This window comes from Varroa jacobsoni, unplaced genomic scaffold (assembly GCF_002532875.2).
Source record: "Varroa jacobsoni isolate VJ856 unplaced genomic scaffold, vjacob_1.0 contig03422, whole genome shotgun sequence".
NCBI lineage: Eukaryota > Metazoa > Arthropoda > Arachnida > Mesostigmata > Varroidae > Varroa > Varroa jacobsoni.
The window spans coordinates 16,536-33,412 of NW_019215019.1; the positions used below are offsets into that span (position 1 = coordinate 16,536).

A 16,877-nucleotide genomic window follows, 5' to 3' on the forward strand; every position below is an offset into this window, starting at 1 on the left:
CCGTCTGCCAGTTGCCCTTTTCGAACAGTCAGAACTATAGTTAGTCGTAGGGGAAACTATGGAAAGAGAGGCAGCTTCTTGGCCTCTAGCAAGATGTGAGCGGCTCAAGAGGTGTATGGCTTGTGCAAGCGATTCACGTCAAGGGTGGAGCTCAAGTGCGCCTGTAAGCGATGGGCTGGAAGGTTGGCTAGCTGTCTGAGCGTTTGCTTCATTGCTCATAACAACAACGAACTTGGTCGGGAAATCAATTTGTACAGAAGAGTATAGCGATAAGCTTGAAGCTCTCTTTCAAAGCCTACCTACACCGATAGTTGGCTTGTAAACTTAAGATCGTTTGAAATGTCTTACACTGACAAGACCTGCATTGAACGAGATATCGTCTTTTCATAGGTCTTGCCGCGTGTGTATATCAACATAAGTAGGTATATATGTAAATACGAGTCAATAGTGAACCTTCGATACTCAATGTGAACCTATATGTGTGCATACCCGTGCGTGCCTGCAGGGATCTCTCTGTATGTGAACGAATGCAATTAAGGAAACGCATCTCTACCCTTTTCAAACGCCACACTCAAATAGGAGATAACGGTATCTATTACCCACAAGACCTTGGCTAAAGGGCTAGAAGTGAAACGCGAATGACTCAAGAGCTCTCCAAAGAGCGTTGTGTAACTACATTGTATTGCTTGCGTCGCGAAGTTGATCAGCCATGAATTTAATGAGCGACTCACTGCTGAGAAACAACGGTTTTGTCAGCGCCAGGGTTCAAAGTGGAAAGCGGAATCGCCTTCTACGATAGAAATAGCAGACCTTGGAACATCGTGGGATCTGGCTGTTTCGAATTAGGATGTGTCCTGTGCTCTTCTGTCTCATGAATGTGCAATCGATGGCAAGGAGTCCTTTCGTCTGGTGTTCCCGCGTAAAAGCAAGAAACAGTAATAAACGGGATATTAATCTCATCATTCGCTGCGGTGCTAGTTTTCGTTCATGTTAATTGACCTGGCATGTCCAGCCCCCAGCATCACTGCTCCTAGCTTAACCTTCCTATTTGCTCTCGATAGTTGCAAGACCTCTTCAGGCAAAAATAAGTCAAAAGACGATTGGTCAGGTGTAGACCTCGTTATCTGAAAAGCTATACTTGAGTTTGCGATTTACTCATTACTGACTAACGAGCTCACACAACTTATGAATTTATAAAGTGTTGAAAACTTGATTGTGAAAAATATAATACGGACACTGCTGCGCACATTTTTCCATTTAATGGATAACTAATGGAAAGTTCCTTTTCTGTACTTCACCGTATAGCGATTGACACACCGGCGGTGAAAACCGAGGATAAGTTTCCTTTAGCAGCTCCTCATATATTACCCATCAAAAGAAATCAGCCTTAACTAAGTTAATAAACGACTAAGACCGGGTTTTCGACTGGATCAAAAATTTCTCTATGTACTCAGCGAGCTCTCGGTCTCTCTTGGTAAAGTCTGCTCAGTTCGTTTGCCGCGACAATCTACACAGCAATCCAGCGGCTTCCTGAGAACTCATGTTTAAAGTTATCCCCTCTTTCTTTGTTTCACTGATACGTGCGAAGCACTTACCCTAGCCATATTCTCGGCGACCCCCCTTCTTGCCACGAGTGTGGTAAAAATGTAAAAATATTTATGCCGTCGCCTTGTAGCCGACATATTATGGAAATGGGTCTGATGGCCCACGTCCCTGGATCGCTACTCCGGCCGCACTCATGCTAACTTCCTTCCAAAGTGCAGAGTGACAATAGTGGGCGCACTTAGTCTCGGAAAGCCATAGGAGCCATCATTTAATCCCGTACCGCTTTTTCTTGCTTGCTTGCCTGACTAGTCAGGTTTTAGTGACCTCAGTTAGTCAGCAAACCGAAGGTCGTATCATAACCGGGCACCCAGCATGTGGACCCCCTTTCACCATTGGTCGGTTGGCAAAAGAAGACATATCGAGTCTGAGCTCTGAGGGTCTCCTTGGTCAGACGTTGGCTACGATGCCCTCGGCTGATCCTGAAGCTCCCAGTCCACTCGCAGCAGAAGCCGCAGCTGCAGAGCGGCAGCCGGTAGCCTACTTAGCTGAATCGGACTGGCTCGGTTAGCTGATAATATACTCTAAGGGACATCGCTTCCTGCTACACACAGACACAGACACGCATCATGGTACAAAACTCAACACAGCACTCTAGCAAAACGCAAATTCTACCAATACACGTTAGGCCACGCGAAGTGTACGGGCTCATGAAACGTTCAAACCATCAGTTTTTGCCTAGTCATAAAGGCGGCACAAGGCCAGGCTAGAGGAGGCCAAGGCAGAACAAGAAGTCTAAACGAACAAACTCTTCCATCTAACATGGGGTGCTGTCCAAGTATAGCAGAGCGCGAGCAACCATAGAAAGCAACGGTAGAGGAAACGCTGAAGATTAAACTGAAATAAGCGGGTATTAAGCCAATATTAATCTTTTAGCCAGTTTTGGGGGTATTAGGAAACACAAGGCTGTGATGTTTGCAATAGTTTTTCCTCGTAATAGTAATAATAATGTAAAATTCCGAATCGAGCGTAATTAGAAAGCGCTGGTCCTTGCTTATACTACGGAGTATTTTATAGAGGACATACCCGTGGCCTGTTTTCGTGTGGCTGCCATTTATAGTATAATTTGTGTTCGAGTATTATATGCTCTCTACCCCAGAGTTGTATTCTTATCGTTTTATATGTGACCCGATTTTAAAACGACAGTATATGAAATAAGCTCATGTTGCTTTGAACAGTCACTCAGTGAGATTCTACTTTGCGTCTTCAAACGGTAGATAATCGTTTCGTTGCCGAGTTACCGATAATGGCAAAGAAAACGTTTGCTAGTTAGTTTAGATATGACCTAATATCTAGGCTTTTATGTTGGACAAAATTCCAAACACATAGTAATATATGCTGGACTAGCAATAAATAGACTTATTGATTGTTTTTACATTTCACATTAATGCACATTATCGGTGCATATCTAGACCTACTTCAAATACTAACCTTGCGTATCAAAGAAGTTCGCTTGCGGTCTTTTTAAAGCCATTCGTGCAAGGTTACTAAGATGCAATACTTATTAATTATTGTCTATTTCTAAAGTTTCTTAACACCGATGTTACACAAAAGTCGTTTTGATATTAAAAAAACCCTTTTGATACCAGAAGTATCAACATTCGTTAGTGCGTGATGACTGTGGACGGATGCCTTTTACAGCTTGTAAAACTCGATGTTATTATTAATGTCTGACATATTTGGAAATTTAAGTAGTATAGCATTTGTCCATGGTTGGCTTATTATTGGCCAAGCTGACTAACAACGGGGCGTCCAACCTTTTCATATTGATGAAGTTGTGACTGCATAAGCTTCCAAGGACGAATCACGTCACCAATTTGCTTGTCTGCAAACAGACCAGTCCGATAGGGAGCTATAGTACCAGGAATCTACGTAGGTCCTAATGTAAGTTACTTGCTATGTGGTTTCGACGTACGGCTTGTTGTCTGGTACAGAGTTTTTTGTAAATGTCATAGCACGCTTCGGCCTCTCACGCAAGGCGGAAGTTATCAGAAAAGTACTTGAGCGAATGCGCAACTTGGAAACGAAAGAGGAAAACAAAAAAGCACGAAAAAAGGGAACAATAAGGATGCGAGCAAAGCGGGCAGAAGTAGTGGGCAAAAAAATGTGCGAAATCGAAGAGTATACCCAACCGTGTCATCTTTGGAAACGAGGAGACGGCCGGGGCAGAGCATAGGGCCGCCAACCATCTTGACTAAGCAAATACCAGCATGAGTTAGCCATTAGTTGGGAAGCGCGAAAACGAACGGCTCCAGAAGGAAAACTAGAGAAGCAAGATTTCCGCCTCTGAAACCGTCTTGCCTTCCCGGTTGCTAGCATACCCCCTAGTTCAATCAGCTCAACGAGAAGAATTTCGTTAAAGAAACGCTTGCCTCATCATATTACGTTTTCAAATTACTCTAGAAAGTAAGATGTATGGGACGTGGCTTTGAATACAACAGCCTCCGTCTGTCTTGGCTTTCGATCGGGGTACAAGAGGGCAAAAGAAGCGCTCCCGTTAGGAAGATCCATAAAACCGCAATCGTTGCGCAATATTAATCAAACTTGTTTGCCCCTGAGGACCGATCGGTACATGTTGGCCCACTATCCGACATTCATGAAACATATTTTAACGTTACAAAAGCTTGTGAGTAGAACAGGAGTGTCTTGCGGGGCATGCTTCTCTTGTGAGTTTAGCATAAAAACCGGATTTTCTTTTTTATAGTTGTATTCTGGCGTAGTACACTATATCGCTAATGTTACGCATATAATGTACACATATTACCAAAAGCTGCGCAGTAAGACAAAGACAACCGAAGCAGACGTTAAACGTATCTAATACATTAGTATAGAGATGGGCAAACACAAGAAACTGAAAACGAGTTAAACCTGTTAAATCTTCCTATTCTTCCGTTTCACACGAAGAAGTCAAACAAGGCAGGACAGGAAGCTTGCTTGAGTATCCAGTGGGGCGTATTTAGGAAAATCGCACTGTCAGCGGAATCTTTAAGGAACTGGCCTAACGCTTTATTGATGCGGACGGTCGCCTAGTAACTCAGCACTCAGTCAAACGCCACCGTTCGATAACTAGGCTCGCAACCAGATAGGTCGACAAACAAACAAACTCTAGGTCAGGCCTTCTAATCCAACTACCTTCGGGTAACCCAGGGGAATCTTTGTAAAGCAAAAGTTTCCATACATCTCATCGTAGCGGATCATTTATAGGCATTCTCCAGCTGAAACCTCAACTAGTACAATCGAAGAGTGACGGGATGTATCTTTAACCGCGGTGCTGCTTTTAAATGCAGAAGACAGCCATCTAAGCGACATCTTTTCAGCATTAGAGGTCACGGACGTTGAGTTCTGCGAAAGCTGTGGTAAAGCCATCAGTGAAATACATACAGGTTTCTCATACGCGCAGCCCCACCGTTTTCTCTGCTGTCTTAACAATATACAGGTTATTCCTACCGGCACTTCCTTATTCAGAGGAATAGACCCCATCGACTTATCCCGCTCACCCGCTTTGGTCGATAGATCCACAGATTCAGCCCGTTTGCTCACAGCCTCCCAGCCACTAATAAGATGGTTCGCTGTCCCACGGCCGCTGCGCACGCGACGACTAAGCTCGGTCTGTGTGAGGACGTGTTTACCTAGCGCTCCGACAAACCGAAGGCGCGCCTCTAGCACTTATCGATTGATGTGAGTGGCCGAATGTTGCTGCTGGCCTGTGGCAACCCATTATATTAATACTGCCACAGCAGCTACCTCCGAGGCAGTTCCAACCTAGTTGCTATTGTCTTAATAAAAGTGTAGAAAAGAACAAAGAGGAAAACCAAAAGAAGAAAAAACGATCCTTTTTTTCCTAGGAAACGACGTGTGGCCACTGGTTGAGGCGGGAGCAAAAACCCCGGAGGGTGCCAGCGTATAACTAAAGGCAACGATCTCACCCAAGTGCACTCCAACGTCGGGCTCGTGCTACTTCTGTTACCGAAGGCTGCGAAAGAATGCGGAGAAATAACGATGTCCCTTCAGACGTGAAGCAGCGTTGGGGGATGTGGGGGACATTCCGGTGCTCAGTCGACAACCCAATGCATGGCAGGCATTCGTGGCAGCGTAAAGGGCATAATACAGCTGGCGCTACAGCTCGGCTAGAATGGGTTGGCGAAGGCTAGCTGCTAACCGCTGCTTGTCCCGTGAGTCTTTACGCTTCTTTATTTCTCCCAGATCAAGAGGGTGCAGATACTGGTCGCTGGGGGAACGCGGTAGCAGGCGAGAGGCGGTTCTGCTTAAGCAAACATTGATTTGGTGCCACCGAGCCACTTCTTCGTCGTTGTCGTAAACGCAGTTATGATCTTTTCTTTGGCTTCTTCTCTTCGAGTTGTCGCACGCGTACAGACACAGCTTCCTCATCTGACGTTTTTTCGTGACTGCGGTGTCGCACGGTACCCGGCATGACGAGATTTGCCCACAACAAACTAAGACGTCGCCTTGGCCGATTGTTGTTGCGACCATTGCGGCGGCGACAACTACGGCCTCGAAAGAGACTTTTGATTCTTCCATATTGTCGCGTCCTCTTTTCGTTGCCGTCAAAAAGGAGATACGGCGATTCTACGGGTCAGCTAACATCGGCTCATCTACTGATCTATCGCGTGATTCAGATGCGAATTGGGGGATCGTCGCTGGATTTTTGGATAACCCTCCTTGTAGCCACTGTCCGCCGAGATGTTACGTCTACCATCCCTTCGTTCAGTTTTGTCTCTTGTATCTAAAGAAGGTTATAACTAAATCAAAATAGATCCACGAAGCATCCGCATATAGCAAATCGCTATAATGCCTTTTTCCAAATGTTCTTGGCTCGCGTCTCATTGCGTGAGAGCTGCTCGTATTTTTTGGAAACCATGGTGTCTGAAGTATTGTTTCTGAAATCCGAAATCGTAAACGAGAGGAGCAGGTCTGAAATTAAGGTACCATGTAAGCAGTGACGTCGTGGGCTGTGATCGTGAACAGCCAAACTGCGGTGCTAGTAGTTTCATGTGTGTGTGCCCTGTCGGCAAAACGAACTCAATGGGCGGAATGGCGAACGAAGATTGTGTATAAAGGCTATCAAAAAAAGATATCGAGCTCGACGGTGTAGTGATCTCAGTACGGCTCTGTAGTTTCACTAAGATAATTTTAACCTGCCAGCTTTGAAAAAGAGTTAATATAAAGGAATTAACGTCTAGATATTCGGCGGTGGCCACGTACCCACTTTTTCTCCTTGCAGTCGAAAGAGGCTATAGGTTTATTAAGGAGCGGTCGACGGAAGCACAAGGAAATCGTTGATTCAGATTGCGCGGGTCTGCACAACCGTTTGATAATGTCCGTTATGCGCGTGCGAAGTCCGGTAAGGACATATTTACTATAAATGACTCTAACTTAAAATAGCTTTTCAACATAGCCATTATGCCTATTCCAACGGTCAAGGTAGCTTCGGGTTGGCTTATTTACGATGTCTCTCTTCAATTATTGTATATTAAAGGCCAGGCAAGTGCTACCAGTAGGTAAGTAGTAGGAGTCGAGTAGCTAACTAACATAGTCGAATGTCTGCAATTATCTTGTATGGCCTCATATCAGTGAGCACTGTTTGACGGAATACATTATATTATAATTAATACCTAATTGTGCAGGAACAACAAGCATACGTAGTGATACGCCATTAGCGGGTTTGAGTGACTTATTTTTAGTAGGATTTTACCTTAAGGGCCCCATGTTCATGGCACGTCTATGTTACAAATGAGGGCATAAAATGGAATATTATTGTAGTGTTGCGTCTTGTTGCCAGTGCGCATAATGCAAAGGCTAATGAACCTGTAATTTTTTACGCCGAACGTAAGGATAATCGTGTGGCTGCAAATGTCTCCCGAGCGTCTATGCTGTTCAGCCAGGACCGCCTGTAGTTACTTGCTGTTGTAGCGACTATCTCGCCAGGCCTTTATCGCCAGCGACCTATTACGCTACTTTTCGTCTTGCAAAGAATCTTAGGATATTCAGGGCTTAATCATCCGTACGGGGGAAGTAAGCACGTTTCCATTTCTAACAAGCTGTTATATAGTTAGATCATTTTTAGTTATAGGTATGGATCATCCGATTTAGTTAGCGTAAAATTATTGCCTTGTGCATCAGCCACCATTTGATTATTCAACCCAGAATTTTGTCGGACAATGGAATTATACTTTTCTGGGTTGACCCGCTGGCTGGTCCGCATTGCAAACTGCGTGCAAGTTGCAGTTCCTAACGCTCGGTCATATCCAGCAATAGGAAAAAAGCGGTCGGCCCAGAACGTGATCACCTTCATCGTCAGCCTTGGCCTTTACCCTTTTTGATCCTTAGCACTCTAAGCACCTCTGGTGGCTCTCGGCAACGTCATCTGCAGGCAAAGGGCTATAAATCGCTGACCACGTACTGTTCCGGCTGATTCGACCAATACGTGCGGAGCTGGAACAGCGGCAAAACGAAAAAATAGATCAGGATTTGGTTGTTCCTTAGTGATCGTAGCCGTATCCGGTCTCACAGCATCGCTAGACGTTTCAAGCTTGATAGTCTTGCGTCACTTGAAAGAAGAATCGGTTCTGCATATAGATGGATATTTCAAAGCCGCAATCGTCCTCTGTTTGTTATACAAGAAATATCGGGTGATAATTAATTGAGACTACATTCTGCATTGATTTCGTCTTAAAGATATTAAATCGAGGACGAGCAGGAAACAATAGAGAAGTTTGGCAACCTGTGGACATCTGTCTGGCCACTGTACATACAGGCCCACAAAGTATTCCGTTGACAAGACGTTGAAGATGGTTTTATTAAATCGAAAGGAAAAGTTCCATGGAGCAGATCAAAAGCCAATGCAGATGTTTGTTTTCAAATATATTTGATTTCGCGGACAGACTGAACAATATTTAAACTAGAAATCAATGCAGATTCGATTAAATTATATAATTTAATTTTTACGCTGCATGACCTCGGTCAGAGCCTAAACCTAACAAAACAAGAAATAATGACAAAGGTCTACTTGATTATGTCACATTATTAATATTGCGTAATATGCCTATACGCTTTGCTTAGTCCGTACTCGTACTCAATACGAATATGAGCACACGTTTGAAACCACCTACCTGCCGTTCCTTTGGTTGTTCGATTCGATTTACAGCAGCATATGGCCACTGTTCTCCACGTTGCCGAGCCTGACGCCGCGATTTCACTCCGTATACAAGCAACTCCAAGTACCTGTGAAAATGACCACAATGACTCCTTTTCGTATTGTGAGCGTCAATGGCGTTATTATACTACTATGATCCATGTGGCACCCTTATCCACAAAACATAGTTACATTGACGATGCATACACACAAGTGTCGTACGTAATACGGTGACGTACCCAGCCAGTACAGCGTTGCCAGGAAGTGCACCGCACCAACAACCAGGTAGGCTATCAACAAAGATGCGGACGCAGCTACGAAAATTGAGCCGCGGAATTATTGTCGAGGTATAGCAATAATAGTACGCCTAGTATTCTATAATGTGCTCACGACACGGGAACGACGAACGCGCGTTTTATCTGTCTCGGAACTGACGAAACAGTAACGGCATAAGAGTTACATGGAATTTGGAGTTGGATAGGAATTGTTGCTAAATGCTAAGAACGGCCATGCTTGTCGCTGTTACTAATTCGTTCTATAGATTCGCAGAAAAAAAAATACGTTGCCCAGTCATTATTCTGGCATAGCATGCCATTGCTTGGATCTAACCGGACCAAACTAGATCAAGACCACCATTTGAATAATAGCACTCATACCTAGTATTTGTTCGCGTGCTTTATTTTTATCTGGGATCGATTAAATACATCAGGACATCTTCTTTCAACGACGCGCCATACACCACAGTCTTACCGACAGGCCTATTGTATTTCGAGGTATAGAACGCCAGATAAGCACTGCACCTGCCTTACAGTAAGATTTCCTATGTTTATGCCTAAACACGTATAGGATATGGCAGAAGTATAAGTTGTATACGTACACAACACTCATATATTTTATATATTAGGTATAAAATGAACATGTGATTTTAGTCCTTATATGTATATTTGTAAACGGCCATGGTTAACGGTAAACCTATATATATATATATATATATATATATATATATATATATATATATATACATGAAAATTTGCAATTTGAATAATTTTGGTCGGCTATGAAATCGGTAATCCTAGCAGACGTCTCCCTTTCATGACTCATTTCTTGGACATTTATCTAGTTTTATTTCTTTTTAGCTGCTTATACAATCTAGCAGATCACAAAGAATCGCGTTACCGTTTTTTATAGTTTACGAACGTATTCCGAACGTTCAACTAGTTCACATCCCTAAACACTCTAGTAATTATATCGCCTATATTTTTAAATAGTGCACTTTAATTATGAGACTTCCGAGAAACTAAATAAAAATATCTCTTTTAAACAAATTGTAACAATTATTTAAAGTTATGAAGAAGAATATTCGATAAACTGCCAATAAGTTACATTTTTTACGGTCAATTAGCAGGATGTATATATTTTTTTTCAAAAATCATAAGCCACCGAGTTTTGAACACTTGCTTTGGATCTCAACGCATACTTATTACTAATCACATTAACAATAATAATGTGACCGTCCTCTGCATATCTTGTGCTCTTCGTTACCCCTTTATCTGTTTTCTGCTCTCTCATTTCCGTTGGAATAACATTATGACGGTGGACAGGTCATCTATAAGCCATTGATTTGGTCTTTGAGCGTCCTTTTTTCTGCTGTGTCCGTTTCGTTCTTTTAACCCGTTTCGCCTACAAAAATCTAAAGGATCCGTCTCAAAGATCGGTATCGGCAACGAGACTCAGGGCTTTCTTCCTTCGCCCGATTCGCCTTCATTTGATTCGCACTGGACCGGTTCATTCCCGTTGTCCGTCCCGATTCGAGCAACGCCCTTTCCAAACTCTGTTTCGTGAGTGCCTGTGGGTGCGGTGAACACCGCCTAGGCGTTGTCGCTCAACTCAGCCAGGCCGAAACTAACCTAGCTTCAGGTCGTAGCACGTATTTTTCGACTTGTTCAAACAATTCTAATCTGCCGATCCTGGGTTTCGTCGTCGCCGTTTTCTCTTCTATTCCTCCTTCAAAACAATGTATCAGAAGATCGACGGGTCAAGTCAGCTACAGATTGGAGCATGGCTTCTTTTCTTAACTTCATTCCCTCCCATGGCTTGGTCCTTAGGTCGTAATTTAGGTCTCCTTGGGGGACTCTCTCCTTTAACCTTCCCAGAATAGTTGGCTGAGACGTATTTCTGCAGTACCGGCAGCTCTAACAGCAACTTCACTACTACCTTGTCCTTTTCCTTGTTGCCTTGTCAGTCTTGGTACGCCTACTTTGTGGTGGCTTTTTTCTACCTTCTCTTTCTCTGCTTTCTCGCTGCCCAAGTATCTCTTCTCTCCCTTTCGTTGCCCCATGAGGCTCCACTCAGCCACAGAAGTAGCAGTTGTAACAACTAGTACGAAGCAAGGCCGACAGTGTCGAAGTCAGCGCCGGCAGTTTAGCTGATCGACCTGCTTCTCGACTAGGGGACGTGGGCCCTGAGGGAGCCACTTGCTTGTTGGTCGTTGCTTGGCCACTTGCTTTGTGCGATCTACCAAGCTGGTCGCTTGTCGTAACAGAGCTCGCCAGTAGTCTCTTAGTGCTCCTCTACCCCTAGCGTCGTCTTCCGTGCACCGCTGCTTCGCCGACGGGTTTGGCACAGGGGTACAGCATTCCACTGGGTTGAGCATAGAATTCGGTAGAGTGCGCTTACTGGGAGCGCCGTTCGGGCATCGCTGGAAATAAGGGCCCAATGGACGCGTGTGGGGTTTGGACGGCTTTAAAGAAATCCCCCAAGTGGCTGTGGCGCGTTCGACCTCGCCGGTGGCTTCACGAAAGAGATGCAACGGAGTAAAATGGATAGGAGTCCGGAAAAGAGTCAGCGGATATGGCGTACATGGTCGCCGGCAGTTCAGTGGTGGTCGTATAGATAGCAGGGGGCAGTCACCTAACCAGCCGCCGGTGTTCTTTGCACGGCTTGCGCGTCACGTATGCCAACTGCGTGTACCCACATCATCGAGCGACTGCAAATCTATTGGATGTGACGGATTATCATGGTTATACTGTGCTTGCTTACCGTGAAGAAGCTCTCTCTGGAGACAGACTCTATCAGTGGGTTTATCGAAAGAATTATAGGCTATGCGAGTATGGAACTGTATGTATATTGCGTAGTTAGGAATGTCGCTATTGATTCAACTTACTAACGCAAAAGATGTGTCTCAAAATGTTCATAGTAGTTCCTGTTGTAGAGAGCATAATTATCAGGATATTTAGCAACGGCGGTTTCTCTCAAATTCATATTCAAAATGGTTCTTAGGCTGGAAAACTAACAATTACCGTAAGTATTATAGACATTATATAAGTACGATCCTTGCTGACAGTGACTTTAGAATACGGATGAGTATTCGTTAAGGATATATTTCTGGGTTATAAAGACAGCGAATAAGAAAAAAAACCCGGAGAGTCGTAGCTAGGGTTGTGAGTTTAAGAAGGAATAATTTTACTGTGTAGTTTCTTATGTCGCAGTGCAGTGTCCGGGTGAAACACAAAAGTAAGAAAGATAACCGGTTTTATCAATGTAAGCTTAGTATTCTCAAGATTAACCTGATTTACTCAAAATGGGCTTAATACACGTTCAGCTCAACCCGTACGCTTTTATCAAGGAGTGTAACAGAAAAATGAATTTTTTACAAAAATTCTTCTTCGAGCACGGATTAGACGAACGGTGCACAGTAAATTTTGCTCAACATCTGGCTACGCTCAGCAGCTTGGCTTAATCTAGCTCTATTGTTTTACACCATTTTAGCACAACTGCTCCAATCCAAATTATAAAACTCTGAGCTAATCACTGGCTTGCCGTGCACTTATTATGGGGAGCAGTGGCATAGCTAAACTTGCAAGGGACGTTCTAGCTTTTCTACTAGCACCGCCGAAGACCTCTAAGGTTGCGAATATGTATGCCGACGCAGGACGAATACGAAAAGGTCGCGATAAAACATGAGCAAGGAGTAGTGCTGGCTGAAGGCCAGGGATACTGGGACGCGGTGTTCCACAATACTGCAGCACGAGGAGCAGGCAAGTCCTAGCCGACCGACGAATATTTCTCGCAAATGAGCTCCAATTGGCACGATTACGGTTTCCGGCCCATTAGCTTACTAATTTCCTCTTTAAGAGAACGGAAAGAAAACAGGCTCGGAGATGGCGGAGGCAGCCACAGGACAGCTATCAACGTTACCCGTTCTGCCTATCTAGCGGTTTCTTCTGTCCGAATGTCGATTGGTCGCGTAATGGCAATAGTCGATCCATAGTTTGGGACGACTCTCGCATGTGTCTTGTTCAGCCACCTTGGCGGCACTGGCTGTAGAACTCTTTTCAGGCCGCCTTGGAAATTTTTTTTTTCATTACTTTCACAGTGAGAACGAACATGTGAGAATCCTCATTGCTTAGAGATGGGCAAATTTGCCTTGGGCTCATTAGTAACTTTCGTCAACTTTTCCATTAACTGAAGTAGTTTAGCAGTTCAATAGAATGCTTCTATGGGTATATTCTTTTTAAGACAGTATTTTAATCTTGGCAATTGTACCATTAGTCCATCACAACTAGACCTCTGCGTCGAGAGATGCAACTTGAAAACCATCACATGATCCCACTATAACCTTAGTTTAATGTAACCGCCGGATATGTACAATGCATATTCGATGGCGAATTTTGCGCATCTGTGTACAAAGCAAATTCCGTATATTTCACAAAGAGTCAACGATCTTCATTTTAGCTTTCTCTTCCAGACAACGTTGACGATCAACGCAATAATAAGCTATCGTAGCTCCAACTAACCTACCAAACGATAGCCTGTTGGATGGATCTGTTTCTCAAAGTGGCCTAGGGCTGGCATATACAACTATTGACACAAGCTGGACATGTGATTATCGATATGAAGAAGATCTAACTTGTTCCATACAGGGCCTGACGGATTGTTACTTCCGTCCTCCGCGCGTGTGGTTCTATTTTTACGTGCGCAATGAAGCCGCCGCCATCCTAACGTAGGTGGCCATCAATCTCGAGAACGATGACCTGATAGCTACCAGACAGTCGAGTCAATGTGGATGAAGAAAAGAACGCTGCGACCAATGATATCACACAAGAGGGTAATCAATGTACAGGGAAAGGCGGCTCTGCACCAGAAACCTAATACTGCACCTTTGTTACTTTTCTGCTTCCACCATTTCTGTTCGTGAAATCGAACGGTCAAATCCCGTAGCTCAGTACCAGATCCATGGATAGCCGGTCTTACTCCGCACTCGTGACATCACTTTGACTCGATTTCCACGCTTCGTGCCTGGACTGCGTCCTATCAACATAGATTAGACGAACCAACAAGAAACGTGAGCCGGCGCGCCTCTAACGGAGCTAGGTTGGCGCGCGAGTACTAGCTAGCGTGCCCCGGAAAACCGTAACGGACGGCGATTCGGAGGACCTGTCCAGCGTCGTCGACCCGACTTCGTTTTTTTTGTTGACGCCTGCAGTCGTCTGGAGACAAGAAGATAATGACGGCGAAGGGGCTATCGACGAAAAAGGACAGTACGAAACGATCGAAGGTAAACGACTAACTGTGTTACTATGATCACTACGTTCTAGGACGGGTGCCATAAGCATGGCAAACTCGCAATAAAAAAAGTACGATGAGCCGAACGCAAGCATGGTAGGTCTAACGTACCGGGCAAACAAGCAGGAAAACTAGACGAACAGCAAAACAGGCTATCAGTATGACTATTATTTGCAACCTCTGTTATTGCTGCTACCATGGCTATTATTGTCGTTACTCACCTTACGACCGGACCAAGTAGCAATAGGTGGAAAACGACCCGTACGAGCCAGTCGCATAACGACATTTTGGGCCGATGTAGCATTGGGGTATCCTCCAGTCCTGTTGAGTCTTTCATCGCCTTCGATGACTCCTTGTCGTCCTGAACGTACCACCGAACTGAAAATACGTTGACGATCACTGATGGGGTCACTGGAAGAACGAGGAACAGAAACAGAAGAAAAGCCTATGGTAAATTGAAACCGAAGAAGGAACGAAAGAAACGGTAACCTAGCGAAAGTGAATAGAAAAAAAGGAATCCGGTATAAAGGTGGGGTCAAAAAAGACGAAACAGTTTACGAGCGCAGATCGCTTAGTGGTCGTCTAGTCGTCCACATTACTTCGTCGTCGTTATCGCGCTCTGCGAAGACTTACTTGCACATCGGCAGTACACAGATCCTTACTTAATTCCACCATCTTAATGGCAGGCAGGTAATATGGGCCTGCGTATGTTCTGGAACGACGTGGGCTTTCACAGGAACAGGTCTGAGGTGACCATTGACTACTGAAGTGGTAAAGCATTCAGCCGTGGTAGCCCTTAGGGTTGAGCCTAGTTGAGAGAACCCATAGACTGCTTGCAAACGATTCCTTAGGAACGATCAATTTTGCATTAGAATCCGAATTGTCGGAAAAAATGTTCTCGACAGAGTTGTTTCACCTGCTAGTTATTGATCAGGAACGACAGGATGAACTGTAACATGAAGGTTCCAGCTTTAGGAAATCAGTAAAAGGCATTTTCTCTGGTTTGGAATTGTGCCTCTGTCTCGATCAGTATGTACTCTCTATTTTAATGAAATCTAAAAGATGTAAATATATTTACTTCGTATTGAATAAAAAAAATCCGAATTTTTTTGTATGTAGTTCCATTTTTTTCTATATGGATATGTAGTTTTATTTTGAGTAGAACTGGACCGAATGGCTAGCTAAATATAAAGCAATATATTTTCATTACAAAAAAAAAAATTAAAATTCTATTTAAACCCTAAAAAATTATTTACTTTACGCATCTGCACGTTACAGTTAGCGGCTTACCGGCTAAGTGAAGAATTAGTAAACAGTAGCTTCACACCGTCGCTTGAAGGGTTATTATAGTGGTGAAATAAGAGGACTGCATTGTTACAAAGTAAGGCTGGGGCAAACTTTATAGCAGAACGTATACTCATATTTTAAGCTATATTGCAAATTTATACATCAACGTCTATTTGGAAAATGACTGTATCATTGATATTTAACCACTGCTTTAATCCTCTACCAACGATGGACTTAGGAACTCTCGAGAAATTAAATTGTTCCCGTTCTTTCTCGACATGACCAGCTTCGTGTAGAATAAAGGTTTACGCCCGATATTGTCCTTTTGCGTGTTCAAACATTGCTGATAATTATGAATATCAGTTCCATATAGCTATGAGTAAACAAATACCTTCACTCTATCACTAAATCCACATGTGTAACAGTTACCTGTAAAGGCAAGCGTGATTCCAGCGCAGATGAGGTTATGGTTGATGTAGAACAGGTAGCAAATAAAGGCGTCCGAGGCCAAATCCAAGGAGTACGTCAATAGCGAAAACACCGTAAATAGCGCTGAGTAAGCTGTAATGACCAAATGCCAAAATGGCGCAATTCTGTGTGAGAGCATTAGGTGCCTATAAACACGCCGTGATATAAACAGAAGTAAATAACATAAGAACACAGTAAAGACCTTTTTCTAAGATAAGTTCACGCTTACATGTTACTGATTCGCTGACTCAACGACTGATGTGCACAAGTTTCAATACGACACAAGCATATTTCTCGACAAATTTAACTTGGAAGTTTTACATGCTACCGTACCTCTACCAAAAGTACTGCGCAAGGCGGGAGGGAAGTTTCTTAAACAGACAGTTTAACAAAAGATATATATATATATCATTATCATCATTAGTAAAACGAATATGGGAAAAAAGGTTTACGTCAAAACGACTGAACAAAGTGTGTTTCTTCTTAACGAGGGAACTTGCCTTTTCCTGCTGGTATATCTGAAAAAACCATTTTCAGGCTAATGATAAATTATAATTACATTTCTCTTTACGAATTTCAATATCTGTTCAACAACGAAATATTGATAGTTGAAGACCACTGTTCTGTCACTATATGTTCTAAGCAGGCCTCTTCGAAAAAAAAAATGGCACTTCACAAGACAAGCAACTCTGAACCCTATACCTCTAACACCCATGCGTAATGTACTATAGCTGTTCATATGAAAGTTATATAGCATGTAGAAAGCAGATAATATCCCTCACGTATAATCACAGAGGATAAG

At 43.6% G+C, this 16,877-nt stretch overlaps 1 protein-coding gene across 1 annotated transcript in view; it reads right to left on the bottom strand.

Moving 5' to 3' along the window:
* Positions 1–16,314, bottom strand: part of LOC111272823 (XK-related protein 6) — a 32,843-nt gene extending 16,529 nt beyond the window's left edge. Inside the window, exons 1-3 of the mRNA XM_022854463.2 lie at positions 16,037–16,314; positions 14,542–14,731; positions 8,733–8,844 (exon numbers count right to left, since the gene is read on the bottom strand). Of these exons, the coding sequence (XP_022710198.2) occupies positions 8,733–8,844; positions 14,542–14,731; positions 16,037–16,214 (480 nt within the window). The 5' untranslated portion in view covers positions 16,215–16,314. The remainder of the gene's footprint in view (positions 1–8,732; positions 8,845–14,541; positions 14,732–16,036) is intronic.
* Positions 16,315–16,877: the final 563 nt, after the last annotated feature.